At 42.8% G+C, this 17,461-nt stretch overlaps 1 protein-coding gene across 8 annotated transcripts in view; it reads right to left on the bottom strand.

The window, feature by feature from the left end:
* Window positions 1-4,521: 4,521 nt before the first annotated feature.
* CTTN (cortactin) overlaps window positions 4,522-17,461 on the bottom strand; it is a 28,087-nt gene continuing 15,147 nt past the window's right edge. For all 8 annotated transcript variants that reach the window (XM_075163363.1, XM_075163360.1, XM_075163366.1 and 5 more), the window contains 7 exons: window positions 17,357-17,412; window positions 16,184-16,253; window positions 15,493-15,641; window positions 8,136-8,225; window positions 7,869-8,043; window positions 6,877-6,948; window positions 4,522-6,310 (listed from right to left, as the gene is read on the bottom strand). In XM_075163363.1, the coding sequence (XP_075019464.1) occupies window positions 6,174-6,310; window positions 6,877-6,948; window positions 7,869-8,043; window positions 8,136-8,225; window positions 15,493-15,641; window positions 16,184-16,253; window positions 17,357-17,412 (749 nt within the window). In that variant the 3' untranslated portion in view covers window positions 4,522-6,173. The remainder of the gene's footprint in view (window positions 6,311-6,876; window positions 6,949-7,868; window positions 8,044-8,135; window positions 8,226-15,492; window positions 15,642-16,183; window positions 16,254-17,356; window positions 17,413-17,461) is intronic.

Here is a 17,461-nt window from a genome sequence, read left to right as displayed (position 1 = left end):
AAATGGGCAAGAAAGCAAATTGCATAATTTCTCTAAAGCTTTTGTAGGCATAGGCCTTACAAGCCTTTTAAAAGAAAATCAATTAAATCGGATTCTTAGCGGTGCCCCAGCTCCTGACTTGGCGCTAGCCTGAAGGTTGTTCTTCACATAGGACTCCTTCTCTTGCAGTGGCGCTTGCCATCTAGGTAATTCATTAACCGTGTTTAGCTTTAAATTTTCAGTAGCTCTGACATCGTGTATTTTTGCAGTACGCTGCACTGCCTCAAACATCTAGAACCCAAAATCTGGAATTCAACACCAAAAACGCTGACCTGGGAAGTCGTGCGAGCCTAACTCTGAGCATCATCTTCATTTTTATGGTGGGAATTCTGCTAGAAGTTTATGGTCAACCAAAACGGGTGTAGCCGTCCCTGCAGCAGCTGGCACAGCTTGGAGGAGGACAGGGACACCGAAAGCCACCCTTCGGCTCCTCGGTTGCGATTTGGCTGCCCTCCTTCGCCGGCAGAAAGCGAGGAGGTGAAGGTGTCTGACCGCACAGCTGCACGGTTTTCTGCTTTTCGGAGCCTTCATGGAGCAGAAGGGCACCATGCCTCATCTGAGGGCTGACAAGCCGGTATTTTTAACTCTGAAGTGCCAGTGTCTCTTTCTTTTTAGGTAAATCTATAGAGAGGTGGCTGTTGTGCCATTGTTAAATTAATGAACATTGTTAAATTAATTTTGCCCAAGTCCATGCGGCCTTTAGAAAATGGCCATTGAACTCTGATTTTGTGGCAAGCTGTACTAGACCCCCACGCACCTCTTTTTAAGGTTCCCTTGCTGCGTGCAAGGCATTTTCCAGGCAGTCGAAGACGCATCGCCCCTTTTCTGTCCGAGCTTCCCAGATTCTGGGATAAATATGTCAAGTAAAGCTATTTTGATCAATTCAAATTCCCTTTTTGGAAGCCATCCAAGGCAGTACTCTGTACACTTAGCGTTGCACAGTCGAGATTGATTTTTTTTTTTTTTCGTTCTTTTCCTCTTTCCATGGACTAATATATCAACTTCCCTTTCACCAACTTACTTTATGGCAGTGTCTGTAAATCACGGTAGAAGCGGTGCGCTCAACGTGAGGAGAATTTGAGGAAGCTTCTTCAAATTTACTAAAAATTAAGCACCAGGTCTTTAGCATCCTGTCGGTAATTAGATACGGACAGGCATGCAATAACGTGCCTACATTATTGCAGCCTAAACCTTGAAGGCTCCACATCCCTGTATAACCTAGCAAGCCTGCAGCAAGGTGAATACTAACTGCAGGAGATGGCAGCAGTTCTTGAAGTTCCTACCATAAGGAACTGACTTGCTGGTTGGGTATTAACCATCTTGGGTTGCACTTTGAAAGCTCCTATCGTAGGCTGAAGTCTCGCAGAAAATCATAGGTGGCTTTAAGTCTGCATTTGCAAAAGCACTCATCTAAATGTAGGTGCTTCAGATAAATATCCTCGGTAACTAGCATTTGCTCTACTTGATAGAAAAGGGACTTAAAAGCTAGAATATGCTGAGATGATTGTGCCCGTCAGCCTTCCAGGTTCAGGAAAAACGGCAGAGGACCCGCAGACTAATGCAATATAAAATTTTGCTGGTATGCATTTTATCTAAGCCAAACCACCCCTCCACAGGAACTTCCCTGTGCTTCATTTTGGAATTTCCCCTGCCTCCCGCTCCCCTTCCTTGGTTAAAAGTCAAAAACCGGTTAGGTTGATTCTCACTATTGAAAATCTAGGCAAAATTAACAAGCTGGTAATGGCCCATTGCACATAAAAACCTAGCAAAACACTCCACAGCTTCAAGGCTTCATGTAAAATAAATTGGATGCAGGCGCATTCTTCACCATCCCCTTAAGCCTGCCATCTGTGCAGACTAAAAATAAAGCAGCAGCTTAAGGAGAGGTTTGATAAAATGCATCCGAGAAATGCATTGGTAAAGCTCTGCCAGGCTTTTACAATGACTTTGAGTTGCTGCAGAGGGGCTCTTCATCACTCCCGTGCGCAGCCAGCCCCTGCGTGACCTGCTGGATGGGCAGGTAACTCCATCACCCTACGCGAGATGCTGGATGGCGATGTCACATTAGCCAAGAGCAATTCCTCCAGGAGAGCAAAGTTGCTGCCAAACTGGCAAGAAAGGCAAATCTAATTCAGACGATTTATTCAGTGAGTAAAAAGAAGGCAATTAGCTACCTACAATTAACGTGAGGAGATCCTCGGGCACAAAGTGGGAATTACGTACGCACGTAGGGAAATACTGTCAGTTTGTACGAGGTGAAACTTTCCATCCACTCTATCAACAGCCACCAGAGCCCTGCAGCAGGGGATTTAAGCCAGGGGGATTTAATGCAGCTGCAGTTTCTGCCGCGGCAACGTGGCAATGCAGGACGGTCAAGGGTACCTGGTGCCTGTGAGAATTTCTCCACCTCCCACGTAACCGCTTTCCAAACTACGTCCTTCTCTCATTATTGTTGCTAGCAATTATTACAGGAATAGACAATATTATAAAATACTATAAAATATTTATATATAAAAATACTTTATTGAGTGTTCTTACTATGTGCTTGATTGTAATTAATTTAGAAGAATGACACTCAAGTGTGTGAAATCATCAATTGATTAGACAGTGAATCAAATCAGTGCCGCTGCTGCTCTGTCAGCCGAAGCCCCAGCAGGCTTCGGAGCGACAATGGGATTGCATTAAGCAGCAACGTGATGAATTCAAGGTGCCAGGAAAGTAAATGGCTCACCCGAAGTCAGACAGCGAATCAGTGAGACGTCCATTAACAGAAATTAATGGGCTGCCTTGCTGCTCGCACCAGTTACCCACGAGGAGGGCTGCGCCAGCCCTTCTGATGGTACAGGCAGATGGTTTGGGGTGGCTTTTTCCAGCGGCAAGTGTTTCGGATAACTTGAGCAATTACTGCAGATGGGTAAGGGCGATCTTAAAACTTCAAGACTTGACTATGTCTGATCTCATAGTAGCAATAGTACAGTCATAACCCTGCTACCTAAAAATACTTGACAAGATATTAAATCAACCTGGTATAGAAAATCTTGCCGCACCATGATAGTGAGATTCGTAGTTTTAAGTTAGAGACGAAACTTCCCCCATTAGGTGAGGCAATCCACGAATAGGCTCCCAAGACTCAATACCCGTAACCTTGCTGACAGTGTCACCTAATTTGTTCTTCCAGTAGCTCAATCCCTCCCCCCTCACTCTCTGACAAGGAGATGGACACAGGACTGCAGTATTTTCCCCACGATGCTGTTTATAAAGATAACCCGCAGCCAGTTCACGCGCTGTGCCATTTCTTCTTTCCCTTTGAGCTCTTCCCTCCCTGCTAGAAGCTCATTCCTTGCCAGGCCGGGAGTTGTGGCAACCTCCTCGGGGCCTGCTCTCCTTTCAGCGGCTCTGGCAGCGGCAGCCCCTGTCCCCAGACCTTGCAGCCATATCCCACACGCCTTCCCCCCCAAAAAAAAACCCCATCAAAAGTGCAGCAGCCGCCCTTTGCACCGTCCTACCTGCTCGTGCTGGGCGGCTCCAGCCCTGCCGCCCAGTCAAGCCAGGGAGGGCTCAGGGGCTGCTGCCTCCCGCCGAGGGCTCGTCGCCCACACCGGCCCCCTCCAATCTGCCTTTAGCAGCGTAAAGCTTTAATCGCCCACCCTCCACCCCCTCCTGTGCAGAAAGCTTACCTCTACGTGCCCGTTTTCTTCTCCAGCCGTGTGTTTTTATCTGCCAAAGCAACGGCTCTCGCTCGCTGTATTTTAGGACTCGCGGCAGCGAGCTCTGAAGCTTTGGATTCCCTGTTAATATATTAGCACTAAAGAATAATTAGGAAAAGAGTGTTAGGATTTTCTTTCTTGGCATTTCCAGCAGTGCATCGTCAAGTATCAGATTCTCAGAGAAGTTCAGGATTAGAAACTGTGAAATACGGGCTGGCTTAGACAGCGAGGCAGGAGCAAAGCTTTGGGAAGCACCTGACCTGAGGATCCCTGCCGTGAACAGGAGCAGAACAGCTTTAAAGCGATGTAAAAGTTTATTTGACCGTAACCAAGGGCCATGTTCTCAAGAGCGCTCCAAAAGCCAGTATTCCCAAAAGCAGCTCTTCTCCCCAGAACCACAGCTCACCGGTATTTTTAGCAGAAGTAACAGGCACATAAACCAAATCAGATCCTGATGCTAAGATGTTTAAAATAAATTTAAAAAGCATTTCTCCCTTAAGTTCACCCAAAGTCTAATTTTGATCTAAGTATTTCCACATGGGAGTAGGAGTAAAAGACAAAGCAAGTGGGTTTCTGAGGAAGGGAAGGACGTGGAAGGCAGCAGCAACCTAGAAGAACATAGGTGCCCTTCACGACAGCACCACGCCTCGTGCAGCAGCTCTCCGTAGGCAGTATGATTTGTTGTACGCAACTGGTCCCAGATATGCTTGAGACAAGACGAACTATCCGTAACAGACTGACAAAGCAATTTAAAAATACAAAAATATTCCATGCAAATGGTTCAAAAAGTTTATTGAATATTTAATTTACAAAAATCATATCCCTATGAGGTGTTCTATGCAAAATTGGATAAAACAAACTGCATATAAAACCCAACCCTAGTAATGCAAATACAACACAGAAATGAGACCATGGAAAGGAAAAAAAAAAAAAAATATAATCATGACACACATATGACATTCATTAAGGATTGTCCCAACCATCCAAGAATTGGTTCAACATGATGCCTTCTTCATAGATACATTATACATTTTACCATTTTATACAGGTCTTCTATATTTCATTGGTCCAAACTTACAGTTTATAAAAATTCTTTGCATTCTTTCTTAGCTACTACACCAGTTCTGCCATTCCCATTTTGATCAGAAGGCGGAAACAGACAGTACATACATTGAACATGTGCACTATTAGATGCAACTTGCTATCTTTGGTAGGGACCCTAAATCTGCAGTGAAGTCAGCTTTCTGGAACAAGAATTTCAGTTTTAGTTTTGGCAAAGAACAGGTTTCACTTTGTTGTTTAGTAGAACGTTACTGGCAGTTTCTGTTGAACATACAAGAAGTACAGCTGTCTCTTGTATGGTTTAAAAACGGAGATCATTCATATGGGTTTTAAATCTAATTACTTACTTTAACATTCCTTGACTCAAATATGGTTACATGAAATGTCATTACTGCACAGCAGGCCATTCCTTGTATGAACAAAGGATTATTGCACACAGAACACAACTGCAATTCCATCCTGCCTTTTTTCTCCTGTTCAAAGCAATGAGACTATTCCTGCAGGTAGTCACACAGATTTGGATGCCACTTTCCCTTTGAACAAGTAGGAATCTCGCTGAGTGACTTAACACTTGTGTAGTAACTTTTTCAAGATTTCCTGGGAAAGAGGAGGGTGAAACAGAAACAAAAAGTAAAGAAATTCGGGACAATCAGTGCTAGAGTGTTTGCAGCACTCCTCTGGGATAACATGGACAGGAGGAGCAGGATCGGGGGGAGAAAAAAAAAAAGAAAAAAAAAATCAATGCAAGAGCCAAGGAATTTCACTTTAAAAGAGAAGGAAAAAGTAACCAGACTGTTTCCTTCATAACATTAATATTCCATAAATATTGGACAGTATTTGATTAACTGCCATTAGCTGCAACTTTCAAGCATTCTCTTTGCTTTTTCACGCACTATCTGGAAAAGAAAAGAAAAAATTATGCACCTCCCCAGTCCTCCCCACTCCCGCTTAGTGGAAATGCATATAACCTGCATAGCCATGACTTTCTTAGCTGAAAACATTTAGTGGAAGACTAACTAGACTTAAACACTAAGTAAATCTGCTCACTTATGAGTAAAACATGCAATATTACGACAGACAGCTAATTGTCCTCGAAAAGGCTTTTTATGACAATTGCTAATTTGGCAGAGAAGAAATGTTTCCAAATGCATGAAAATAATTTTAAGAGCCTTAGTGAAGAACATAGTAGTTACAATATATTAGCTATTTCTGTGGCATAAACATTTTAAAAAGCATCAGCAAAGTATTAAATATAAAAGCAATATGTATATACCCCTCCATCCTCAGAAAAGCATCATGATTTGTAGTGTATTAAGTCAGATTTATTGACTGGGGAATTAAGGCATAACCAGTAGACAATAGTCTTTACTGTCTCAGCTCCACATAATTCGCGGGGAACAACCCGTATCGGCCTTTGCAGACACCCCTCCACCAGCCGTCATCAATCATTTCTATGTTTGTGATGATGTCATCTGGGTCAAAGGAAATCTCGTCATCACCCGCTGGGGAGAGAGTTGAAGAGGCTCAGTATTCGCACAGCAGCAGCCCGCACTACAATCTCACCTCTCAACCACCATCGCCAAAAATAACACAGGCACCCATCACGCTCCCCTCTCCCACCAGGGCGTTTGAAACAGGGCACCGGGCCATGACAATCTGTAAAGATCACTCTGGAGCGATGGGGTAGTCGGTTCTTACCTACTGCATTCTGCATGCATTTCTAACTTAGAGCAACAATTGCTACCGAACACACTGAGAACCACCTGATCTCTCCTCAGAATTAACCAGTCAAGATTTTAAACAGCTACGTATGCCAAGTGTTTAACAAGAGTGTTAACGCTTGGTTAAAAAGGATTTTGAAAGCTCCCACCATTTCCAGAAACAGTGGCTAGTCGTTTTCAAAAGTGTCTCAATGCTATTGCTAAATCACTATAAATTCCTAATTCTTCATATCTTAATTTCATATATTACTACAAGGGACTACAAGATGAAAGGGAAAGGAAAAATCCAGACTTATCTGTGCAGAACAGACTTTTCAAAGACGGTTAAAAACAAGAGCTTTGCTTACCAGCTTGATAATCATAAAGGGCTATGGCTGTAATTCCAAGTTCATTTTCATATTCATCATAAGCATTTTCTTCTAGAGAGAGAGAGAGAGAAGAAACAAATTAAAAGCATGAAGCACACCACCTATCACCCCGAGTTCTTTTCTGTGGTGCTCCTCCTTCAATTCTACTGCTAACCCACACGGGAACCAGGGAACAAACTATGCACATTTTTTGCAGTGCTGATGTACCTTCTGAAATTGATTTTTTCCCCTAAATCACACACAATTAAAGCCTGAAAGGAAGCGTTCACAAGTGGGCATTTCATACAGTATAAAATAAAACCGATCAGCCTTATAACACTTGTAAAATGTGACAGAAGAACCGAGCCCAAGATCAGTGTGTAAGAGACTATTTAACACCTTGTTAAGGGTGCGTGTTGGGTGGGAGGAAGGGGCCTGTTTAAAATTTCCAGGTTTTTGCACCAGAACAAGCAGGTTCATTCTTCACCCCTTATTTAGTAACCAGAAGAGATGAGAAAAATGGGAATTCAAATAGGATTCTGGTTTCAGACATCCCTACTCCACTCCCTCACAGGCACAGAACACATTACATCAATGCCGAAGTCCAAGAACTATTGACAGAACTTTTTGCTTGGTAGGCCAGCACTGGCTCCACACACATTTAATCCCCGTATCTGTGCTTTCTTCTCAAGTTGAGCTGCATTACACAGGGTTGAAATGGTTACCCCTACATTTCTTTTTTGAACTGACACTCTAGAGAGCACAGTAATTATTCCAACATCATCTCACAAAAGTTAAGTAATCTCAACCTTGCTCTAGCCATATCTTAATTTCCTAATTAAAGTTTGTTGGTGGAGAATCTAAAAAGTCTCATCAGACTAAGACTTTAGGAAACTAGGACAGTGTGCTACCAGCACAACTATTCATTAAGTCGTTGCCCAAGGAAATAATCTTTATCTTAAAGGTTTTCATATCAGAAACAAACACTCTACCTGCTTGGTAATGGTCTCCTGCCCCTGCCACTTCATAGACAGTCTCTGGTTCATATTCTGCCTCTCGCTGACTCACTGCTTCTTGGTAGTCTGACTCTGCAGCTTTGTAGCCCGACTCTGGCTCGCGTGCAGCTGAATTCTTGTAGGCAGACTGTGCTTCATAGGAAACTGCATCCTGCAGAAATATGGGTGAGGTTGTGAGGGTTTTGTAAAAAGGCTCCTACGCTTAGGATCAAAAACCAGGTACTGAAAGTGATTCTAACAAACCTCGTAGACTGGGCTTGAGGGTGCCTTCTGCTCAGCTGGCTGCGTGGTAGGAGATGGCGGTGGAGTTTGTTTTTTGGCTTTAGCTTGTTCCTTAATTGAAGAGAAAGAAAAACTTCAGTGCAGTTTAATTACTGATGTCATGACACTGAACAAGAAACAACCCTCCAATAAGAAAGATAGACAGCATATTCTGAAATAAACTGATGTGAGCAGGGAGCAGAAGAGGACCGGACTGGCTGGATCGTTAGACCTGCCTGAAGGTTTAGACTGGCTGTACAGTAAAGCCTCAGAAATACAGCAAAGCAGAAGAGAAAAAAGTGAAGAAACAAAAACCGCACAGTATGTATGCACACATGTTTAAAAACAGAGCACCCAATGTTCTTTGGCACGATTCCATAGGAGCTGCAGGGCTTCTGTGTTCAATATATACATTCTGTTCATTAGCTGGCTGGGCCTCATGTCCCATTTTAGCCTAAGTTTAGAGAACCTGAAGCCTGCATGTTCTAATTATACAATTGATATATTATCTTTGATGAGAAATGATCCTGCAAGCTCTTGCAGGTCTGCAAAACACCCACCAAGGCAAAAGACTGAATAGCTCGGACAAAATTAAGTCCTATATACTGACAATGAGGGGATTCAAACGTTCAGAAGAGTTATATGTGGTAGAAATAAAAGCAGTATTGCTATTTTATTCTGTGACACAAAGAACGTGGATGTGAATCAAGTGTTCTGGACTCAAGCACTTCACGCTGTGCCATCCCACCTGTGAATCAGAGGGCAAATCCACAATCATCATTAGAAAGCCATTCATTAGGAAGCCAGGATACGGTAGCGCAAGAAATGCTACATTGCTTGCACGACTTAAAAAAAAAAAAAAAAAAAAAAAGACTGTAAGCTAGCTATTTCATTTTGCCTCTCTTTACCATAGGGAAAAAGAAAACTGTGGATCTAGGGCCAAACTTTCTTCTTTATTGTATAAAAGAAGAGAGAATACATGTTATGGGAAACTGTGCACTCCAGTTGTTTAGGTCCATCAAGCAGCAATTCCCCAAAGGATCCTCAGGAGAAACTGTAGTCCGGAGATGAAGTGATAGGACTCTGTTATAAAGAAATTCTTCACTTCCTTTGTTGGTCACAGCTCAGAAAAAATATATCTAACAAAGAAAGCAAAGCGTGTCTTGAGAACAGAGCCACCTTTGAAGACAATTCAAAGCTCAGTGCTCTGCTTTCTGGAAAAAATCTGTCCTGATGCAAACAGTCCTCCCCCACTTTTAACTCATGTGCTACAGATAAAAAAGCACCAGCAAAGTGTTTATTAGAAGTCAAATCTAAGTCTGGGGACAAATTAAGTTATATGAATCCATTAACAATGTCAAACACGGCAACAGTTTGAATAATTTGTCCTAGGAAATGGGTCTCTGCAATCCAGACTACAGTTCAGGATAGCCACAGCATAATTGCCATAAAACATTTAAATTGCACGGTCCCCCCTCCGGCTGGGTTTCTTCCACACTGAAACGCTCCATGTGAAGGAGCATCCTGCCTTGTTCGCTAAGGTAGCAGAGGCTAGCTAAATCATGAGGCACCCGTCGATTCAAACCACCAGTTAAACAAGAGTTCCCTGAACACCATTTGACTATGTGACATATGTGAAAAGCAAAACAGAAGAAGGATTACCAGTAAACAAGGTTCTTGAAGGAATGCAGTCCATATGTGCATTCCCATCGTGGGAGTACATACGCCCACGTACTTTCATAAAGCGAGAGAACTTTCTGTCTGTGCAAGGAAGTTCACTTAAAGAAATAAAGTTCACTTAAGTCAAAGTCCGTAACCATCCTTTGCAGTGATGGTGTGCTTGCATCCCTCCCCTTTTCATGCTCAGCTTGTGAGCGAGGGGCAGTGCAGCCAGTGCCATTTCAGTTTCCCGTTAGCCTCGTCCTCCCTCCCTCAGGGGCTGCAGAATCACACAATTAACCATGGAGATGTTCAGTCTGGAAGAACGTTAATCATTTGGTTACGGTGAAATTTAAATACCAGCTCTGGAAAACAACTTCAAATGTGTCCAGGCAACAGAATCTTTGATGAAACACAAGAAAAATCAAGCATAACGGCTTGAATTTAACCCACACTTACAGCAAAAATAACAGCAAAGAAAGTCAGTCATTTTTGAGACAGAAAGGGGCAAGGGGGGAAGACACAGCAGTTCAATGACTCATGAGAACCTGTGTTACTACATTTAAACTCTTCTGGAGAACTGTTTCCTCAGCAGGAGGAAACCTCAATGAAAAGCTGAAATGGGTAACAAAAGCCTAAATTCACCAGCCTCCATCCACAGATCTTAATTATGAGCATCTGATCACCCAAAATGAATGGCAAGAGAGCTAATGGAGAAGCTAATGAACTTCCTCCCCGACTCAGCCCAGACTACAAACCCATGCAACAGAAGGGCACACAAAGCAGAAAGCCTGACTACTTTGGCAAGATACTTGTGATCAGTCATCTCCTCCTCAGGGGTCAAAAAAAATGTCTCCAACTGCGCGGGAATAGGAATAGTCTAATGGAGAGCCATTTAGCAGCTGTAGCATAAAGTGGATTCTTTAAGGACTGAGGTGAGCGAGACAGACAAACTGTTACACAGGTCAGACTGAGACAACTGAAGAAGGCACTGACAGGCAAAGAAGGCCCAGTACCAGAATGCACAGGCCACACTGGGACAACGAGAGCCAGCATGCTGATGTCCTGCCTTACCCTAACCAGAGCGCTTGGCAGCAGAGGTACCTGGAGAAATGCATGCACCATTCTACTTGGCCAATCTCAGGGTCGTACCCAAGACCAAGCCTGGACACAAACCTTCTCTGAAAAAGAAGCATCAATACTTTCTGTGTCAGCTGTACAGTCTTTCAAAAAATTTACACGGCCACCAGAGCAGATTTCCCACTTCTCGAGAACTGCAAGACAGCTCATCTGTCAGAGCTGAAGGACTGACATGTGTGAACTTCAGAGTCCTGTTCTCCCCACACCTATCGCTTAGGGCGACTGCTGCCTCGAGGGAACAGAGGATCTCTCCTAAACCGTATTATACTGTCATCACTCATAGGCAAAGCAGGAAAGCTCTATCCTCCAAATGGACCAGATTTCCAGAGCACTGGCACATAGCCGCTGCTCCTTGTTTAAAAGCAACTGTGGTGCAATGAAATAACACAGTATTTTAGAATATACTGATATGCCTACTTGTCAACAGAGGGAACATGAAAGGCATGCCTCTGGAGACACGGCTGCCACCGCATGAAGTACCTCCTTGCATCTTGAGGAACGTCAACCTGCTCATAGCAAAGGTGCAGAGCAAAAAACATACGTAAAGTACAGAAGAGATCAGTATGAGGTATCGGAGTTGCCACATGCCCTAGGAGAGAGACACTTTCATGAGGTAGTTGCCCAAGAGGTGAAGCACTGAGTTAAGGATAAAGTATCCTGAGATCCTGCAACAAGAGAACTCCTACCATCTGAGAGTTGGTAATTGCTCTGTGATAATGGGGCAAGTTTTTTACTTCAGAACGTTCCCTTTAAGACCCAGGCATTCAAAAGATGGACTGCACTGTTTACAGGGACTGGTCTTTTGTAGAATCCTCTAGAAACAACCAAATCAAAATAAGGAAGTAACAGTCCTCAGCTGAGGAGTGTTGCCTAGCAAGTACCATCAGCATCCTGAGGATAACCTAAGAAGCTTCAGACAGGCTAACTGAGAAGTCCTAACACCACCAGACACCTTGTGTGAAGAACGAAGCAGAAGTAGTGATGATGCAATGGAGTTACAGCCAGGTGAAAATATGCACCTCGGAGAAAAAAAATGAAAGAGCAGGATGAATGCTGCTTTGGGACTGATACTTCTTAACAATTCTCAGCAGTAACTGGAAGCAAGGGCTGTCCAAAGTGATCTCATGGGTGCAGAATGGCCTTAGTAACAATGCAACACTTGTGATGATACCCATCAACCTATATCATGGTTCTTCCTTATTTCGAGAACTGTAAAAGTATCTACTAAATTAAATCCTGCAAAGATAACAATGCTGCTTGCTATAAGTCACAAGTCCTAACTCGATCCAGAACCAATGTGCTGACAGAGGAAAACAGGTGCCAAGAAAAGGGAAATCTCTTGAAGGAGGAGTGAAGCTGCACTTTTAAGAGCAATGTACACCTCAAGGTTGTCCCCGGGTTGCGTCCCAAAAGAGTATTCGTTCCCATTCTTCGTCACCCCATGGAATAGACCCCGGAGCTGACGGACTATAGCTTTTTGACTAGAGTTGCAATGTTGGTGGCCAGGACAAGGACAGAGGAGGATGAGGAGCGAAAAATCACTTTGTTAGGGAAACAACCAGGTGCTAGACCTAGATACTGGCAATGCATAAGCTTAAATACACTGAAACATGGTGGGAACAGTGGACAGTAGTTCAGGAGCAGAGGACAGCCTGGCAACAGCTAGAGGAGCTGAACAGCTACACCAGAGGAAGGTGGTGACACATGCTGATAGCATTTTGCTGTGGCTCTGAGTGAGCACATGCTGAGGCATTCAACTTTTCTCATCTGAAGAGCTCCCAGAGCAACTGTACGGACTGGATGCATTTCAGCTTTACTGCTCTGAGGAGAGGGGAACCAAATGACTCTCCTCAAGGCAAATATTCAACTTTTCTCTGTGTGGCTCAGTGATGGAGGCTGGTGCCAATGCTGAGAATGACACAGAGCAGTCCAAGTTGACTAACAGAGTGGCACCCTGGAGCAGGCTTGCTAACCTTATCAAATACCAAAACTGAATTCTCAATTTCAGCTCTTTATCTCTTCCTCTTCCAGCTTTAAGAGAATGGCAGATGCTCTGTTAAAGGTGTAACATGTTTTTCTCCAGGACAGTAAAGAAACCCAAATAGTGGTTGGGGGAAAGTATTAAAAGTCCACAAAGTATACAGGGATGAAAGGCAGCATCAGAAGAAATCACCGATACACAAAGATGAACTCCCGTTCATCTTGCGATACACGAATGCAGTGAACATATGCTCACACTGTACATCTTGAAGCCATAAGGCAAAAGAGGTGGTAAGCTGAAAGAAAAAAAAAAAGCAGCAATCACTTTAGATGGGGAGACTTGATTTATCCTACAAAGCTAGAATTTCCCAAATTTCAAACGGAACACAAAAGGAAGTTAGCTGTTTTCAAAAATCAAACTATACACAAGATACATGAGCCGTGCAGTTTCAGCAAAACTACAGAGCTATTTCAGAAGCAGCACTGGCCTGCACACCTGTGAACAGCAGAGTTGAGAAGCCAACCAATGAACCAGGCAGGGGAACTGATTTGGGTTAACTAGATGTTTTATTTGTTAGGGTTAATTTTCCACTTTTGTGTGACTACACAGATGCTTCGCTGGCATAAGGAATAAGGTGGCTCACGAGTGCTGCCGTTAGCAGCCATGCTGGTTTAGGCTAGTTAATGCGAAGTAATGTGCAGTTTCACTGCAGTGTATTTTTCTTAGTTTAGGAAGATGGGAGCTAGGTTACCATAAGCCTACCATGTATTTAGTTTTTCATACTTGTAAAGCAAATTATTTACAGCAAGTCTAAATTTGTGATGAACTAGCCCATACTGACGGAATGGGATGAACACCACACCCTGACATCCTGTAGCAGCATCCCGCTAAGGGGAAGTATCTACCACATCTGAGAAACCAGGCGTTGGGTCTGCCCCATTTGTTGTTAGGCAAAGGACCGAACAGATCTGAGAAACCATCTGACAGTCCTTCCTGGATCCCAGATGTCTCACAGAGGATGTTGACACAAGTTCATATGCAAGAAGATTTATTAGTGGGGTCTGCAGCTGGTGGCATACAGCAGCTCTAACAACGAAAGATACTTTTGGCGGAAAATAAAAACAAAAGAGGAGAAAGAGCGAGAGAAGAAAGAAGGAAATAGGAAAACTCCCCCATAGCCAGCCAGGATGAGCAGTGATGAGGGTCCCAGACAAGCATTCTCCTCTGGGAGGGTCTCTTCAGCATAGCAATCGGAAATGATGAAGATGATGAGGATGACTGTTTTTCCTGTGCCTCTCCTTGAGTACTGTATACTTTTCATCAGGACCCTTTCAATCTCCCTGCTGGTTATTCCTGCTTAGGACACTATTAGCATTAGTTGGAGCACGCTATTTCGGCATCAGTGTTGCATACAGGCTCGCTGTTAAGTCTCAGTGCACATGTATGGCTAAGTAGCATTTATTCAGAATTTATGTCCTATATGTGTCCTATGTTTAGTATAAACTAGTATAAACTAATACCTGTAAAACAAGAAGTGAAGGAGAAGGGGAAAAGAGGGACTATTCTTACACCCGCATCAATTGCTTCCCGCTCCCTGCCATAATACCAGGGTTTACAAGCATGAGGCCATGAAATCAGAACAACAGCGTGGGACCACAAGGGAAACCGCCACGGAGGCTCTGGACAAACACTGCTACAGCAGCTTGCACGAAAGGTTACACAGCTGCGGAGAGCAGGCCCTCAGGATTACTGATGATAAGACATCTCAGGCATTGTGTAACAACGTAAATGAACAAGACACGAAGACAAGTTGCTATTAACGCACTAGTCCTTCCATCTCAGCAGCACAGTTTCACCAAATATGCAAATTCTATAACGCAGATAAGATGTTTCTGACTAAACATTTCCCGGAATTATTTTGCTTATGAATAACACAAAAATCACGAAGCTTTTAACCATACCAACGCTAAACTAATTTTCTTAATTCCCAAACTAAGATTCAGTCAACATTTGGAAGATTATTTCCCATAATCTCATGGGCATGTGCTATACCAATGGGTGACACCACCTCCATCTTCCACAATACTGATTCCAAAAAACCAGCATCACCAACTGTCACCATGGTATTAAACTTCTTGAACAAGCATTCATACAGGGCCTTTCGGGGACCACATGTCTATCCCCTTATGAGCTCCTCCAAGCCCAAGGGAATCTGGTATTACCAAAAGGCCAAAGTACAGTAGGAAAAGGTCAGCCTGCAAGGATTAGTGGTCAAGACTAGCATACATATTTTGGGATAGGCTAAATAAAAAAACTACATGCTATTAAGTGTTACCCTATCACCCTGTCTGATGTCTGATATACACATGGTGCATGCTGATTGATGGCTGGAGTCACAAACAGGCAAAGCACAGGTACAAACACAGCAACGACACGAGGAGCTCTAAAGCCTAGCTGGAAAGAAGGAAAGTATCTTCTCTTAAAAGATTCTTTTTTCTCCCAACATTGCACTGAAACAGACTAGACACGCTGCTCAAATGGGCTTTGAACCTTACTGACCTCCAGTTTCCTTCGAGCCTCCTCCTGTTCTTGTTTCTCCCTGGCCATTCTCTGTGCTCTCTCAGCTTCTGCCTTCCTTCGGTCTTCCTGCTCTTTTTCCTTGGCTAGGTTTTCAAAGTTAGCTCGGATGCTGCTTGTTTTATTAGCAACTGTAACATTTTAAAAAATTGAAGTCAAATGTTGTTGTTTAAGGTTCTGTACAAATGTAGCCTGGAATGTGTTTTTGGTATAAATTTCTGCTAGGATTTAACACGTTTCTGCTTTTCTGCTCTCTGAGCTCACAGCCCATTCAGGAAAGTCCTTCTATCCCTCTTTCTCCCTCTCCCCTTCCAAGTCCAAACCTCTTGTGCACCACATTTCTCTTACATAAAAACCTCTGCAACACTTCTCCCTCCTCTCCTTCACGGTACAGTCTCCACCACTCCGCTCCTCTACTCAGTCTATTCTCTACTCTGATGCTTTTTATTCTCCCTTCCTCAACTCTGATGACCCTCAAGAAAAAAAAAACACACCAACAAAAACCAGCAAACCAAAACAACCTCTAAAGGGAGGAGGGAGAGAGTAGTTGAGATTGCAAATAACAGCATTTCCCTCTAGATGATTCTTACTCAGCACTGCTACATCAACAGTTATATCCTGGGCTTTTGAACGTTATCACCTCCAAAGAAAGGATTTGGGGCCAATGCCTTACCAGCTTCTATTGGCTTGGTCTTCTGATAGGTTGATGCTGGTTTCTCAATATCTTCAAAAGTTGCTGCATTCTATCAGTAAGGAGAAAAAGAGTACATTTAAAATACACAAAGACATTCAGACAGCTTCAATCTGTGGTATTTTATTGTGATATTGCCTCTATGGCTTTTTCAGAACACCAAAACAAAATCAGAAAGAATCAAAACTTCACAAATGGAATAATCCTTTCTGTAAGTCAAACTACATAAGAATTAATCTTCAGGGACAGGTTTAAAACACAGTAAAATCCTATTAATTAAAAAAATGTAGTTTATGAACAGATGACTCATCAGAACTAAAAATGAGGCAATATCCTAAACATTTACTGTGTAGCTGTTGCTGTTGTAATCCACATTGTGCAGGATTTCTACAAAGGTAAAAGCATCCAGTTCCATTAAAGAAGCAGATATTGTTAAAACAGAGGGAGTATTTTGAGAACAGTATTCAAAATATGAGGGTTTGTTTTAAATGAATGGTCTCGAGTCCTGAAGCCACAGGTAAAAAAAAATCCTACAGACTTTCAAACTCCTCTAGTTTCTCACTTTTAAATGTCCTACGTAAAGCTGAGAGTAAATTTATTCAGTAGATAAATTTCAGTGAGGACTTTTTCATACTCTAGCTTTTTAGATTTAAAAATGGAGAGGTAGAAAGGGGATATCAGCTGCCCTATCTTTCACTGTTACAGAATACTGAAACAAATTCTCCTAAAGAGAAGGTCCCTGATAATCAAAAGTGGGCAAAGTTGGTAGATATCAGGCACCTATTTTAAGTAGTCCACTAAAAGGATATCCTCAAGATATAAGGCATTAGCTAGTTGCTAGAAGACATGACTGAAATTGTGGAATTAATGGATTTTCTCATTCTTTCGTATAAATTTTGCTATTCTTTCATTTCCATGCTTCAGTTTTCCCTACTTAAATATATATATACTACACAGATGTACACACATACGTGTGTATAAACTGGCATCAGCTCTGAGTGTGTAAACTTGCTTTTTAAAGATTTAGAAAAGCACAGAACTCTACTGTTAGACTGGAGAAGTACCCAGAAATAGAGAGCTGAACACTACAGATCTAGCCAGACTATTTTGTATCCCTACAGACTATTTAAGTCATGGCTCTTTTAAGCAACTTACCTTATCCATCCGATCCTTTTGTACACCATACTTCCCACCAAATCCTTTCGAATAATCTAAAAGCAGGATAAAAAGGTTAGAGTAGGGAGTTTGTTGTCCCTCCCA

Source organism: Calonectris borealis, chromosome 14, assembly GCF_964195595.1.
Source record: "Calonectris borealis chromosome 14, bCalBor7.hap1.2, whole genome shotgun sequence".
NCBI classification, from domain to species: domain Eukaryota; kingdom Metazoa; phylum Chordata; class Aves; order Procellariiformes; family Procellariidae; genus Calonectris; species Calonectris borealis.
Note: the sequence above shows the minus strand (reverse complement) of the source record. Positions and strands in the feature narration are given on the sequence as shown.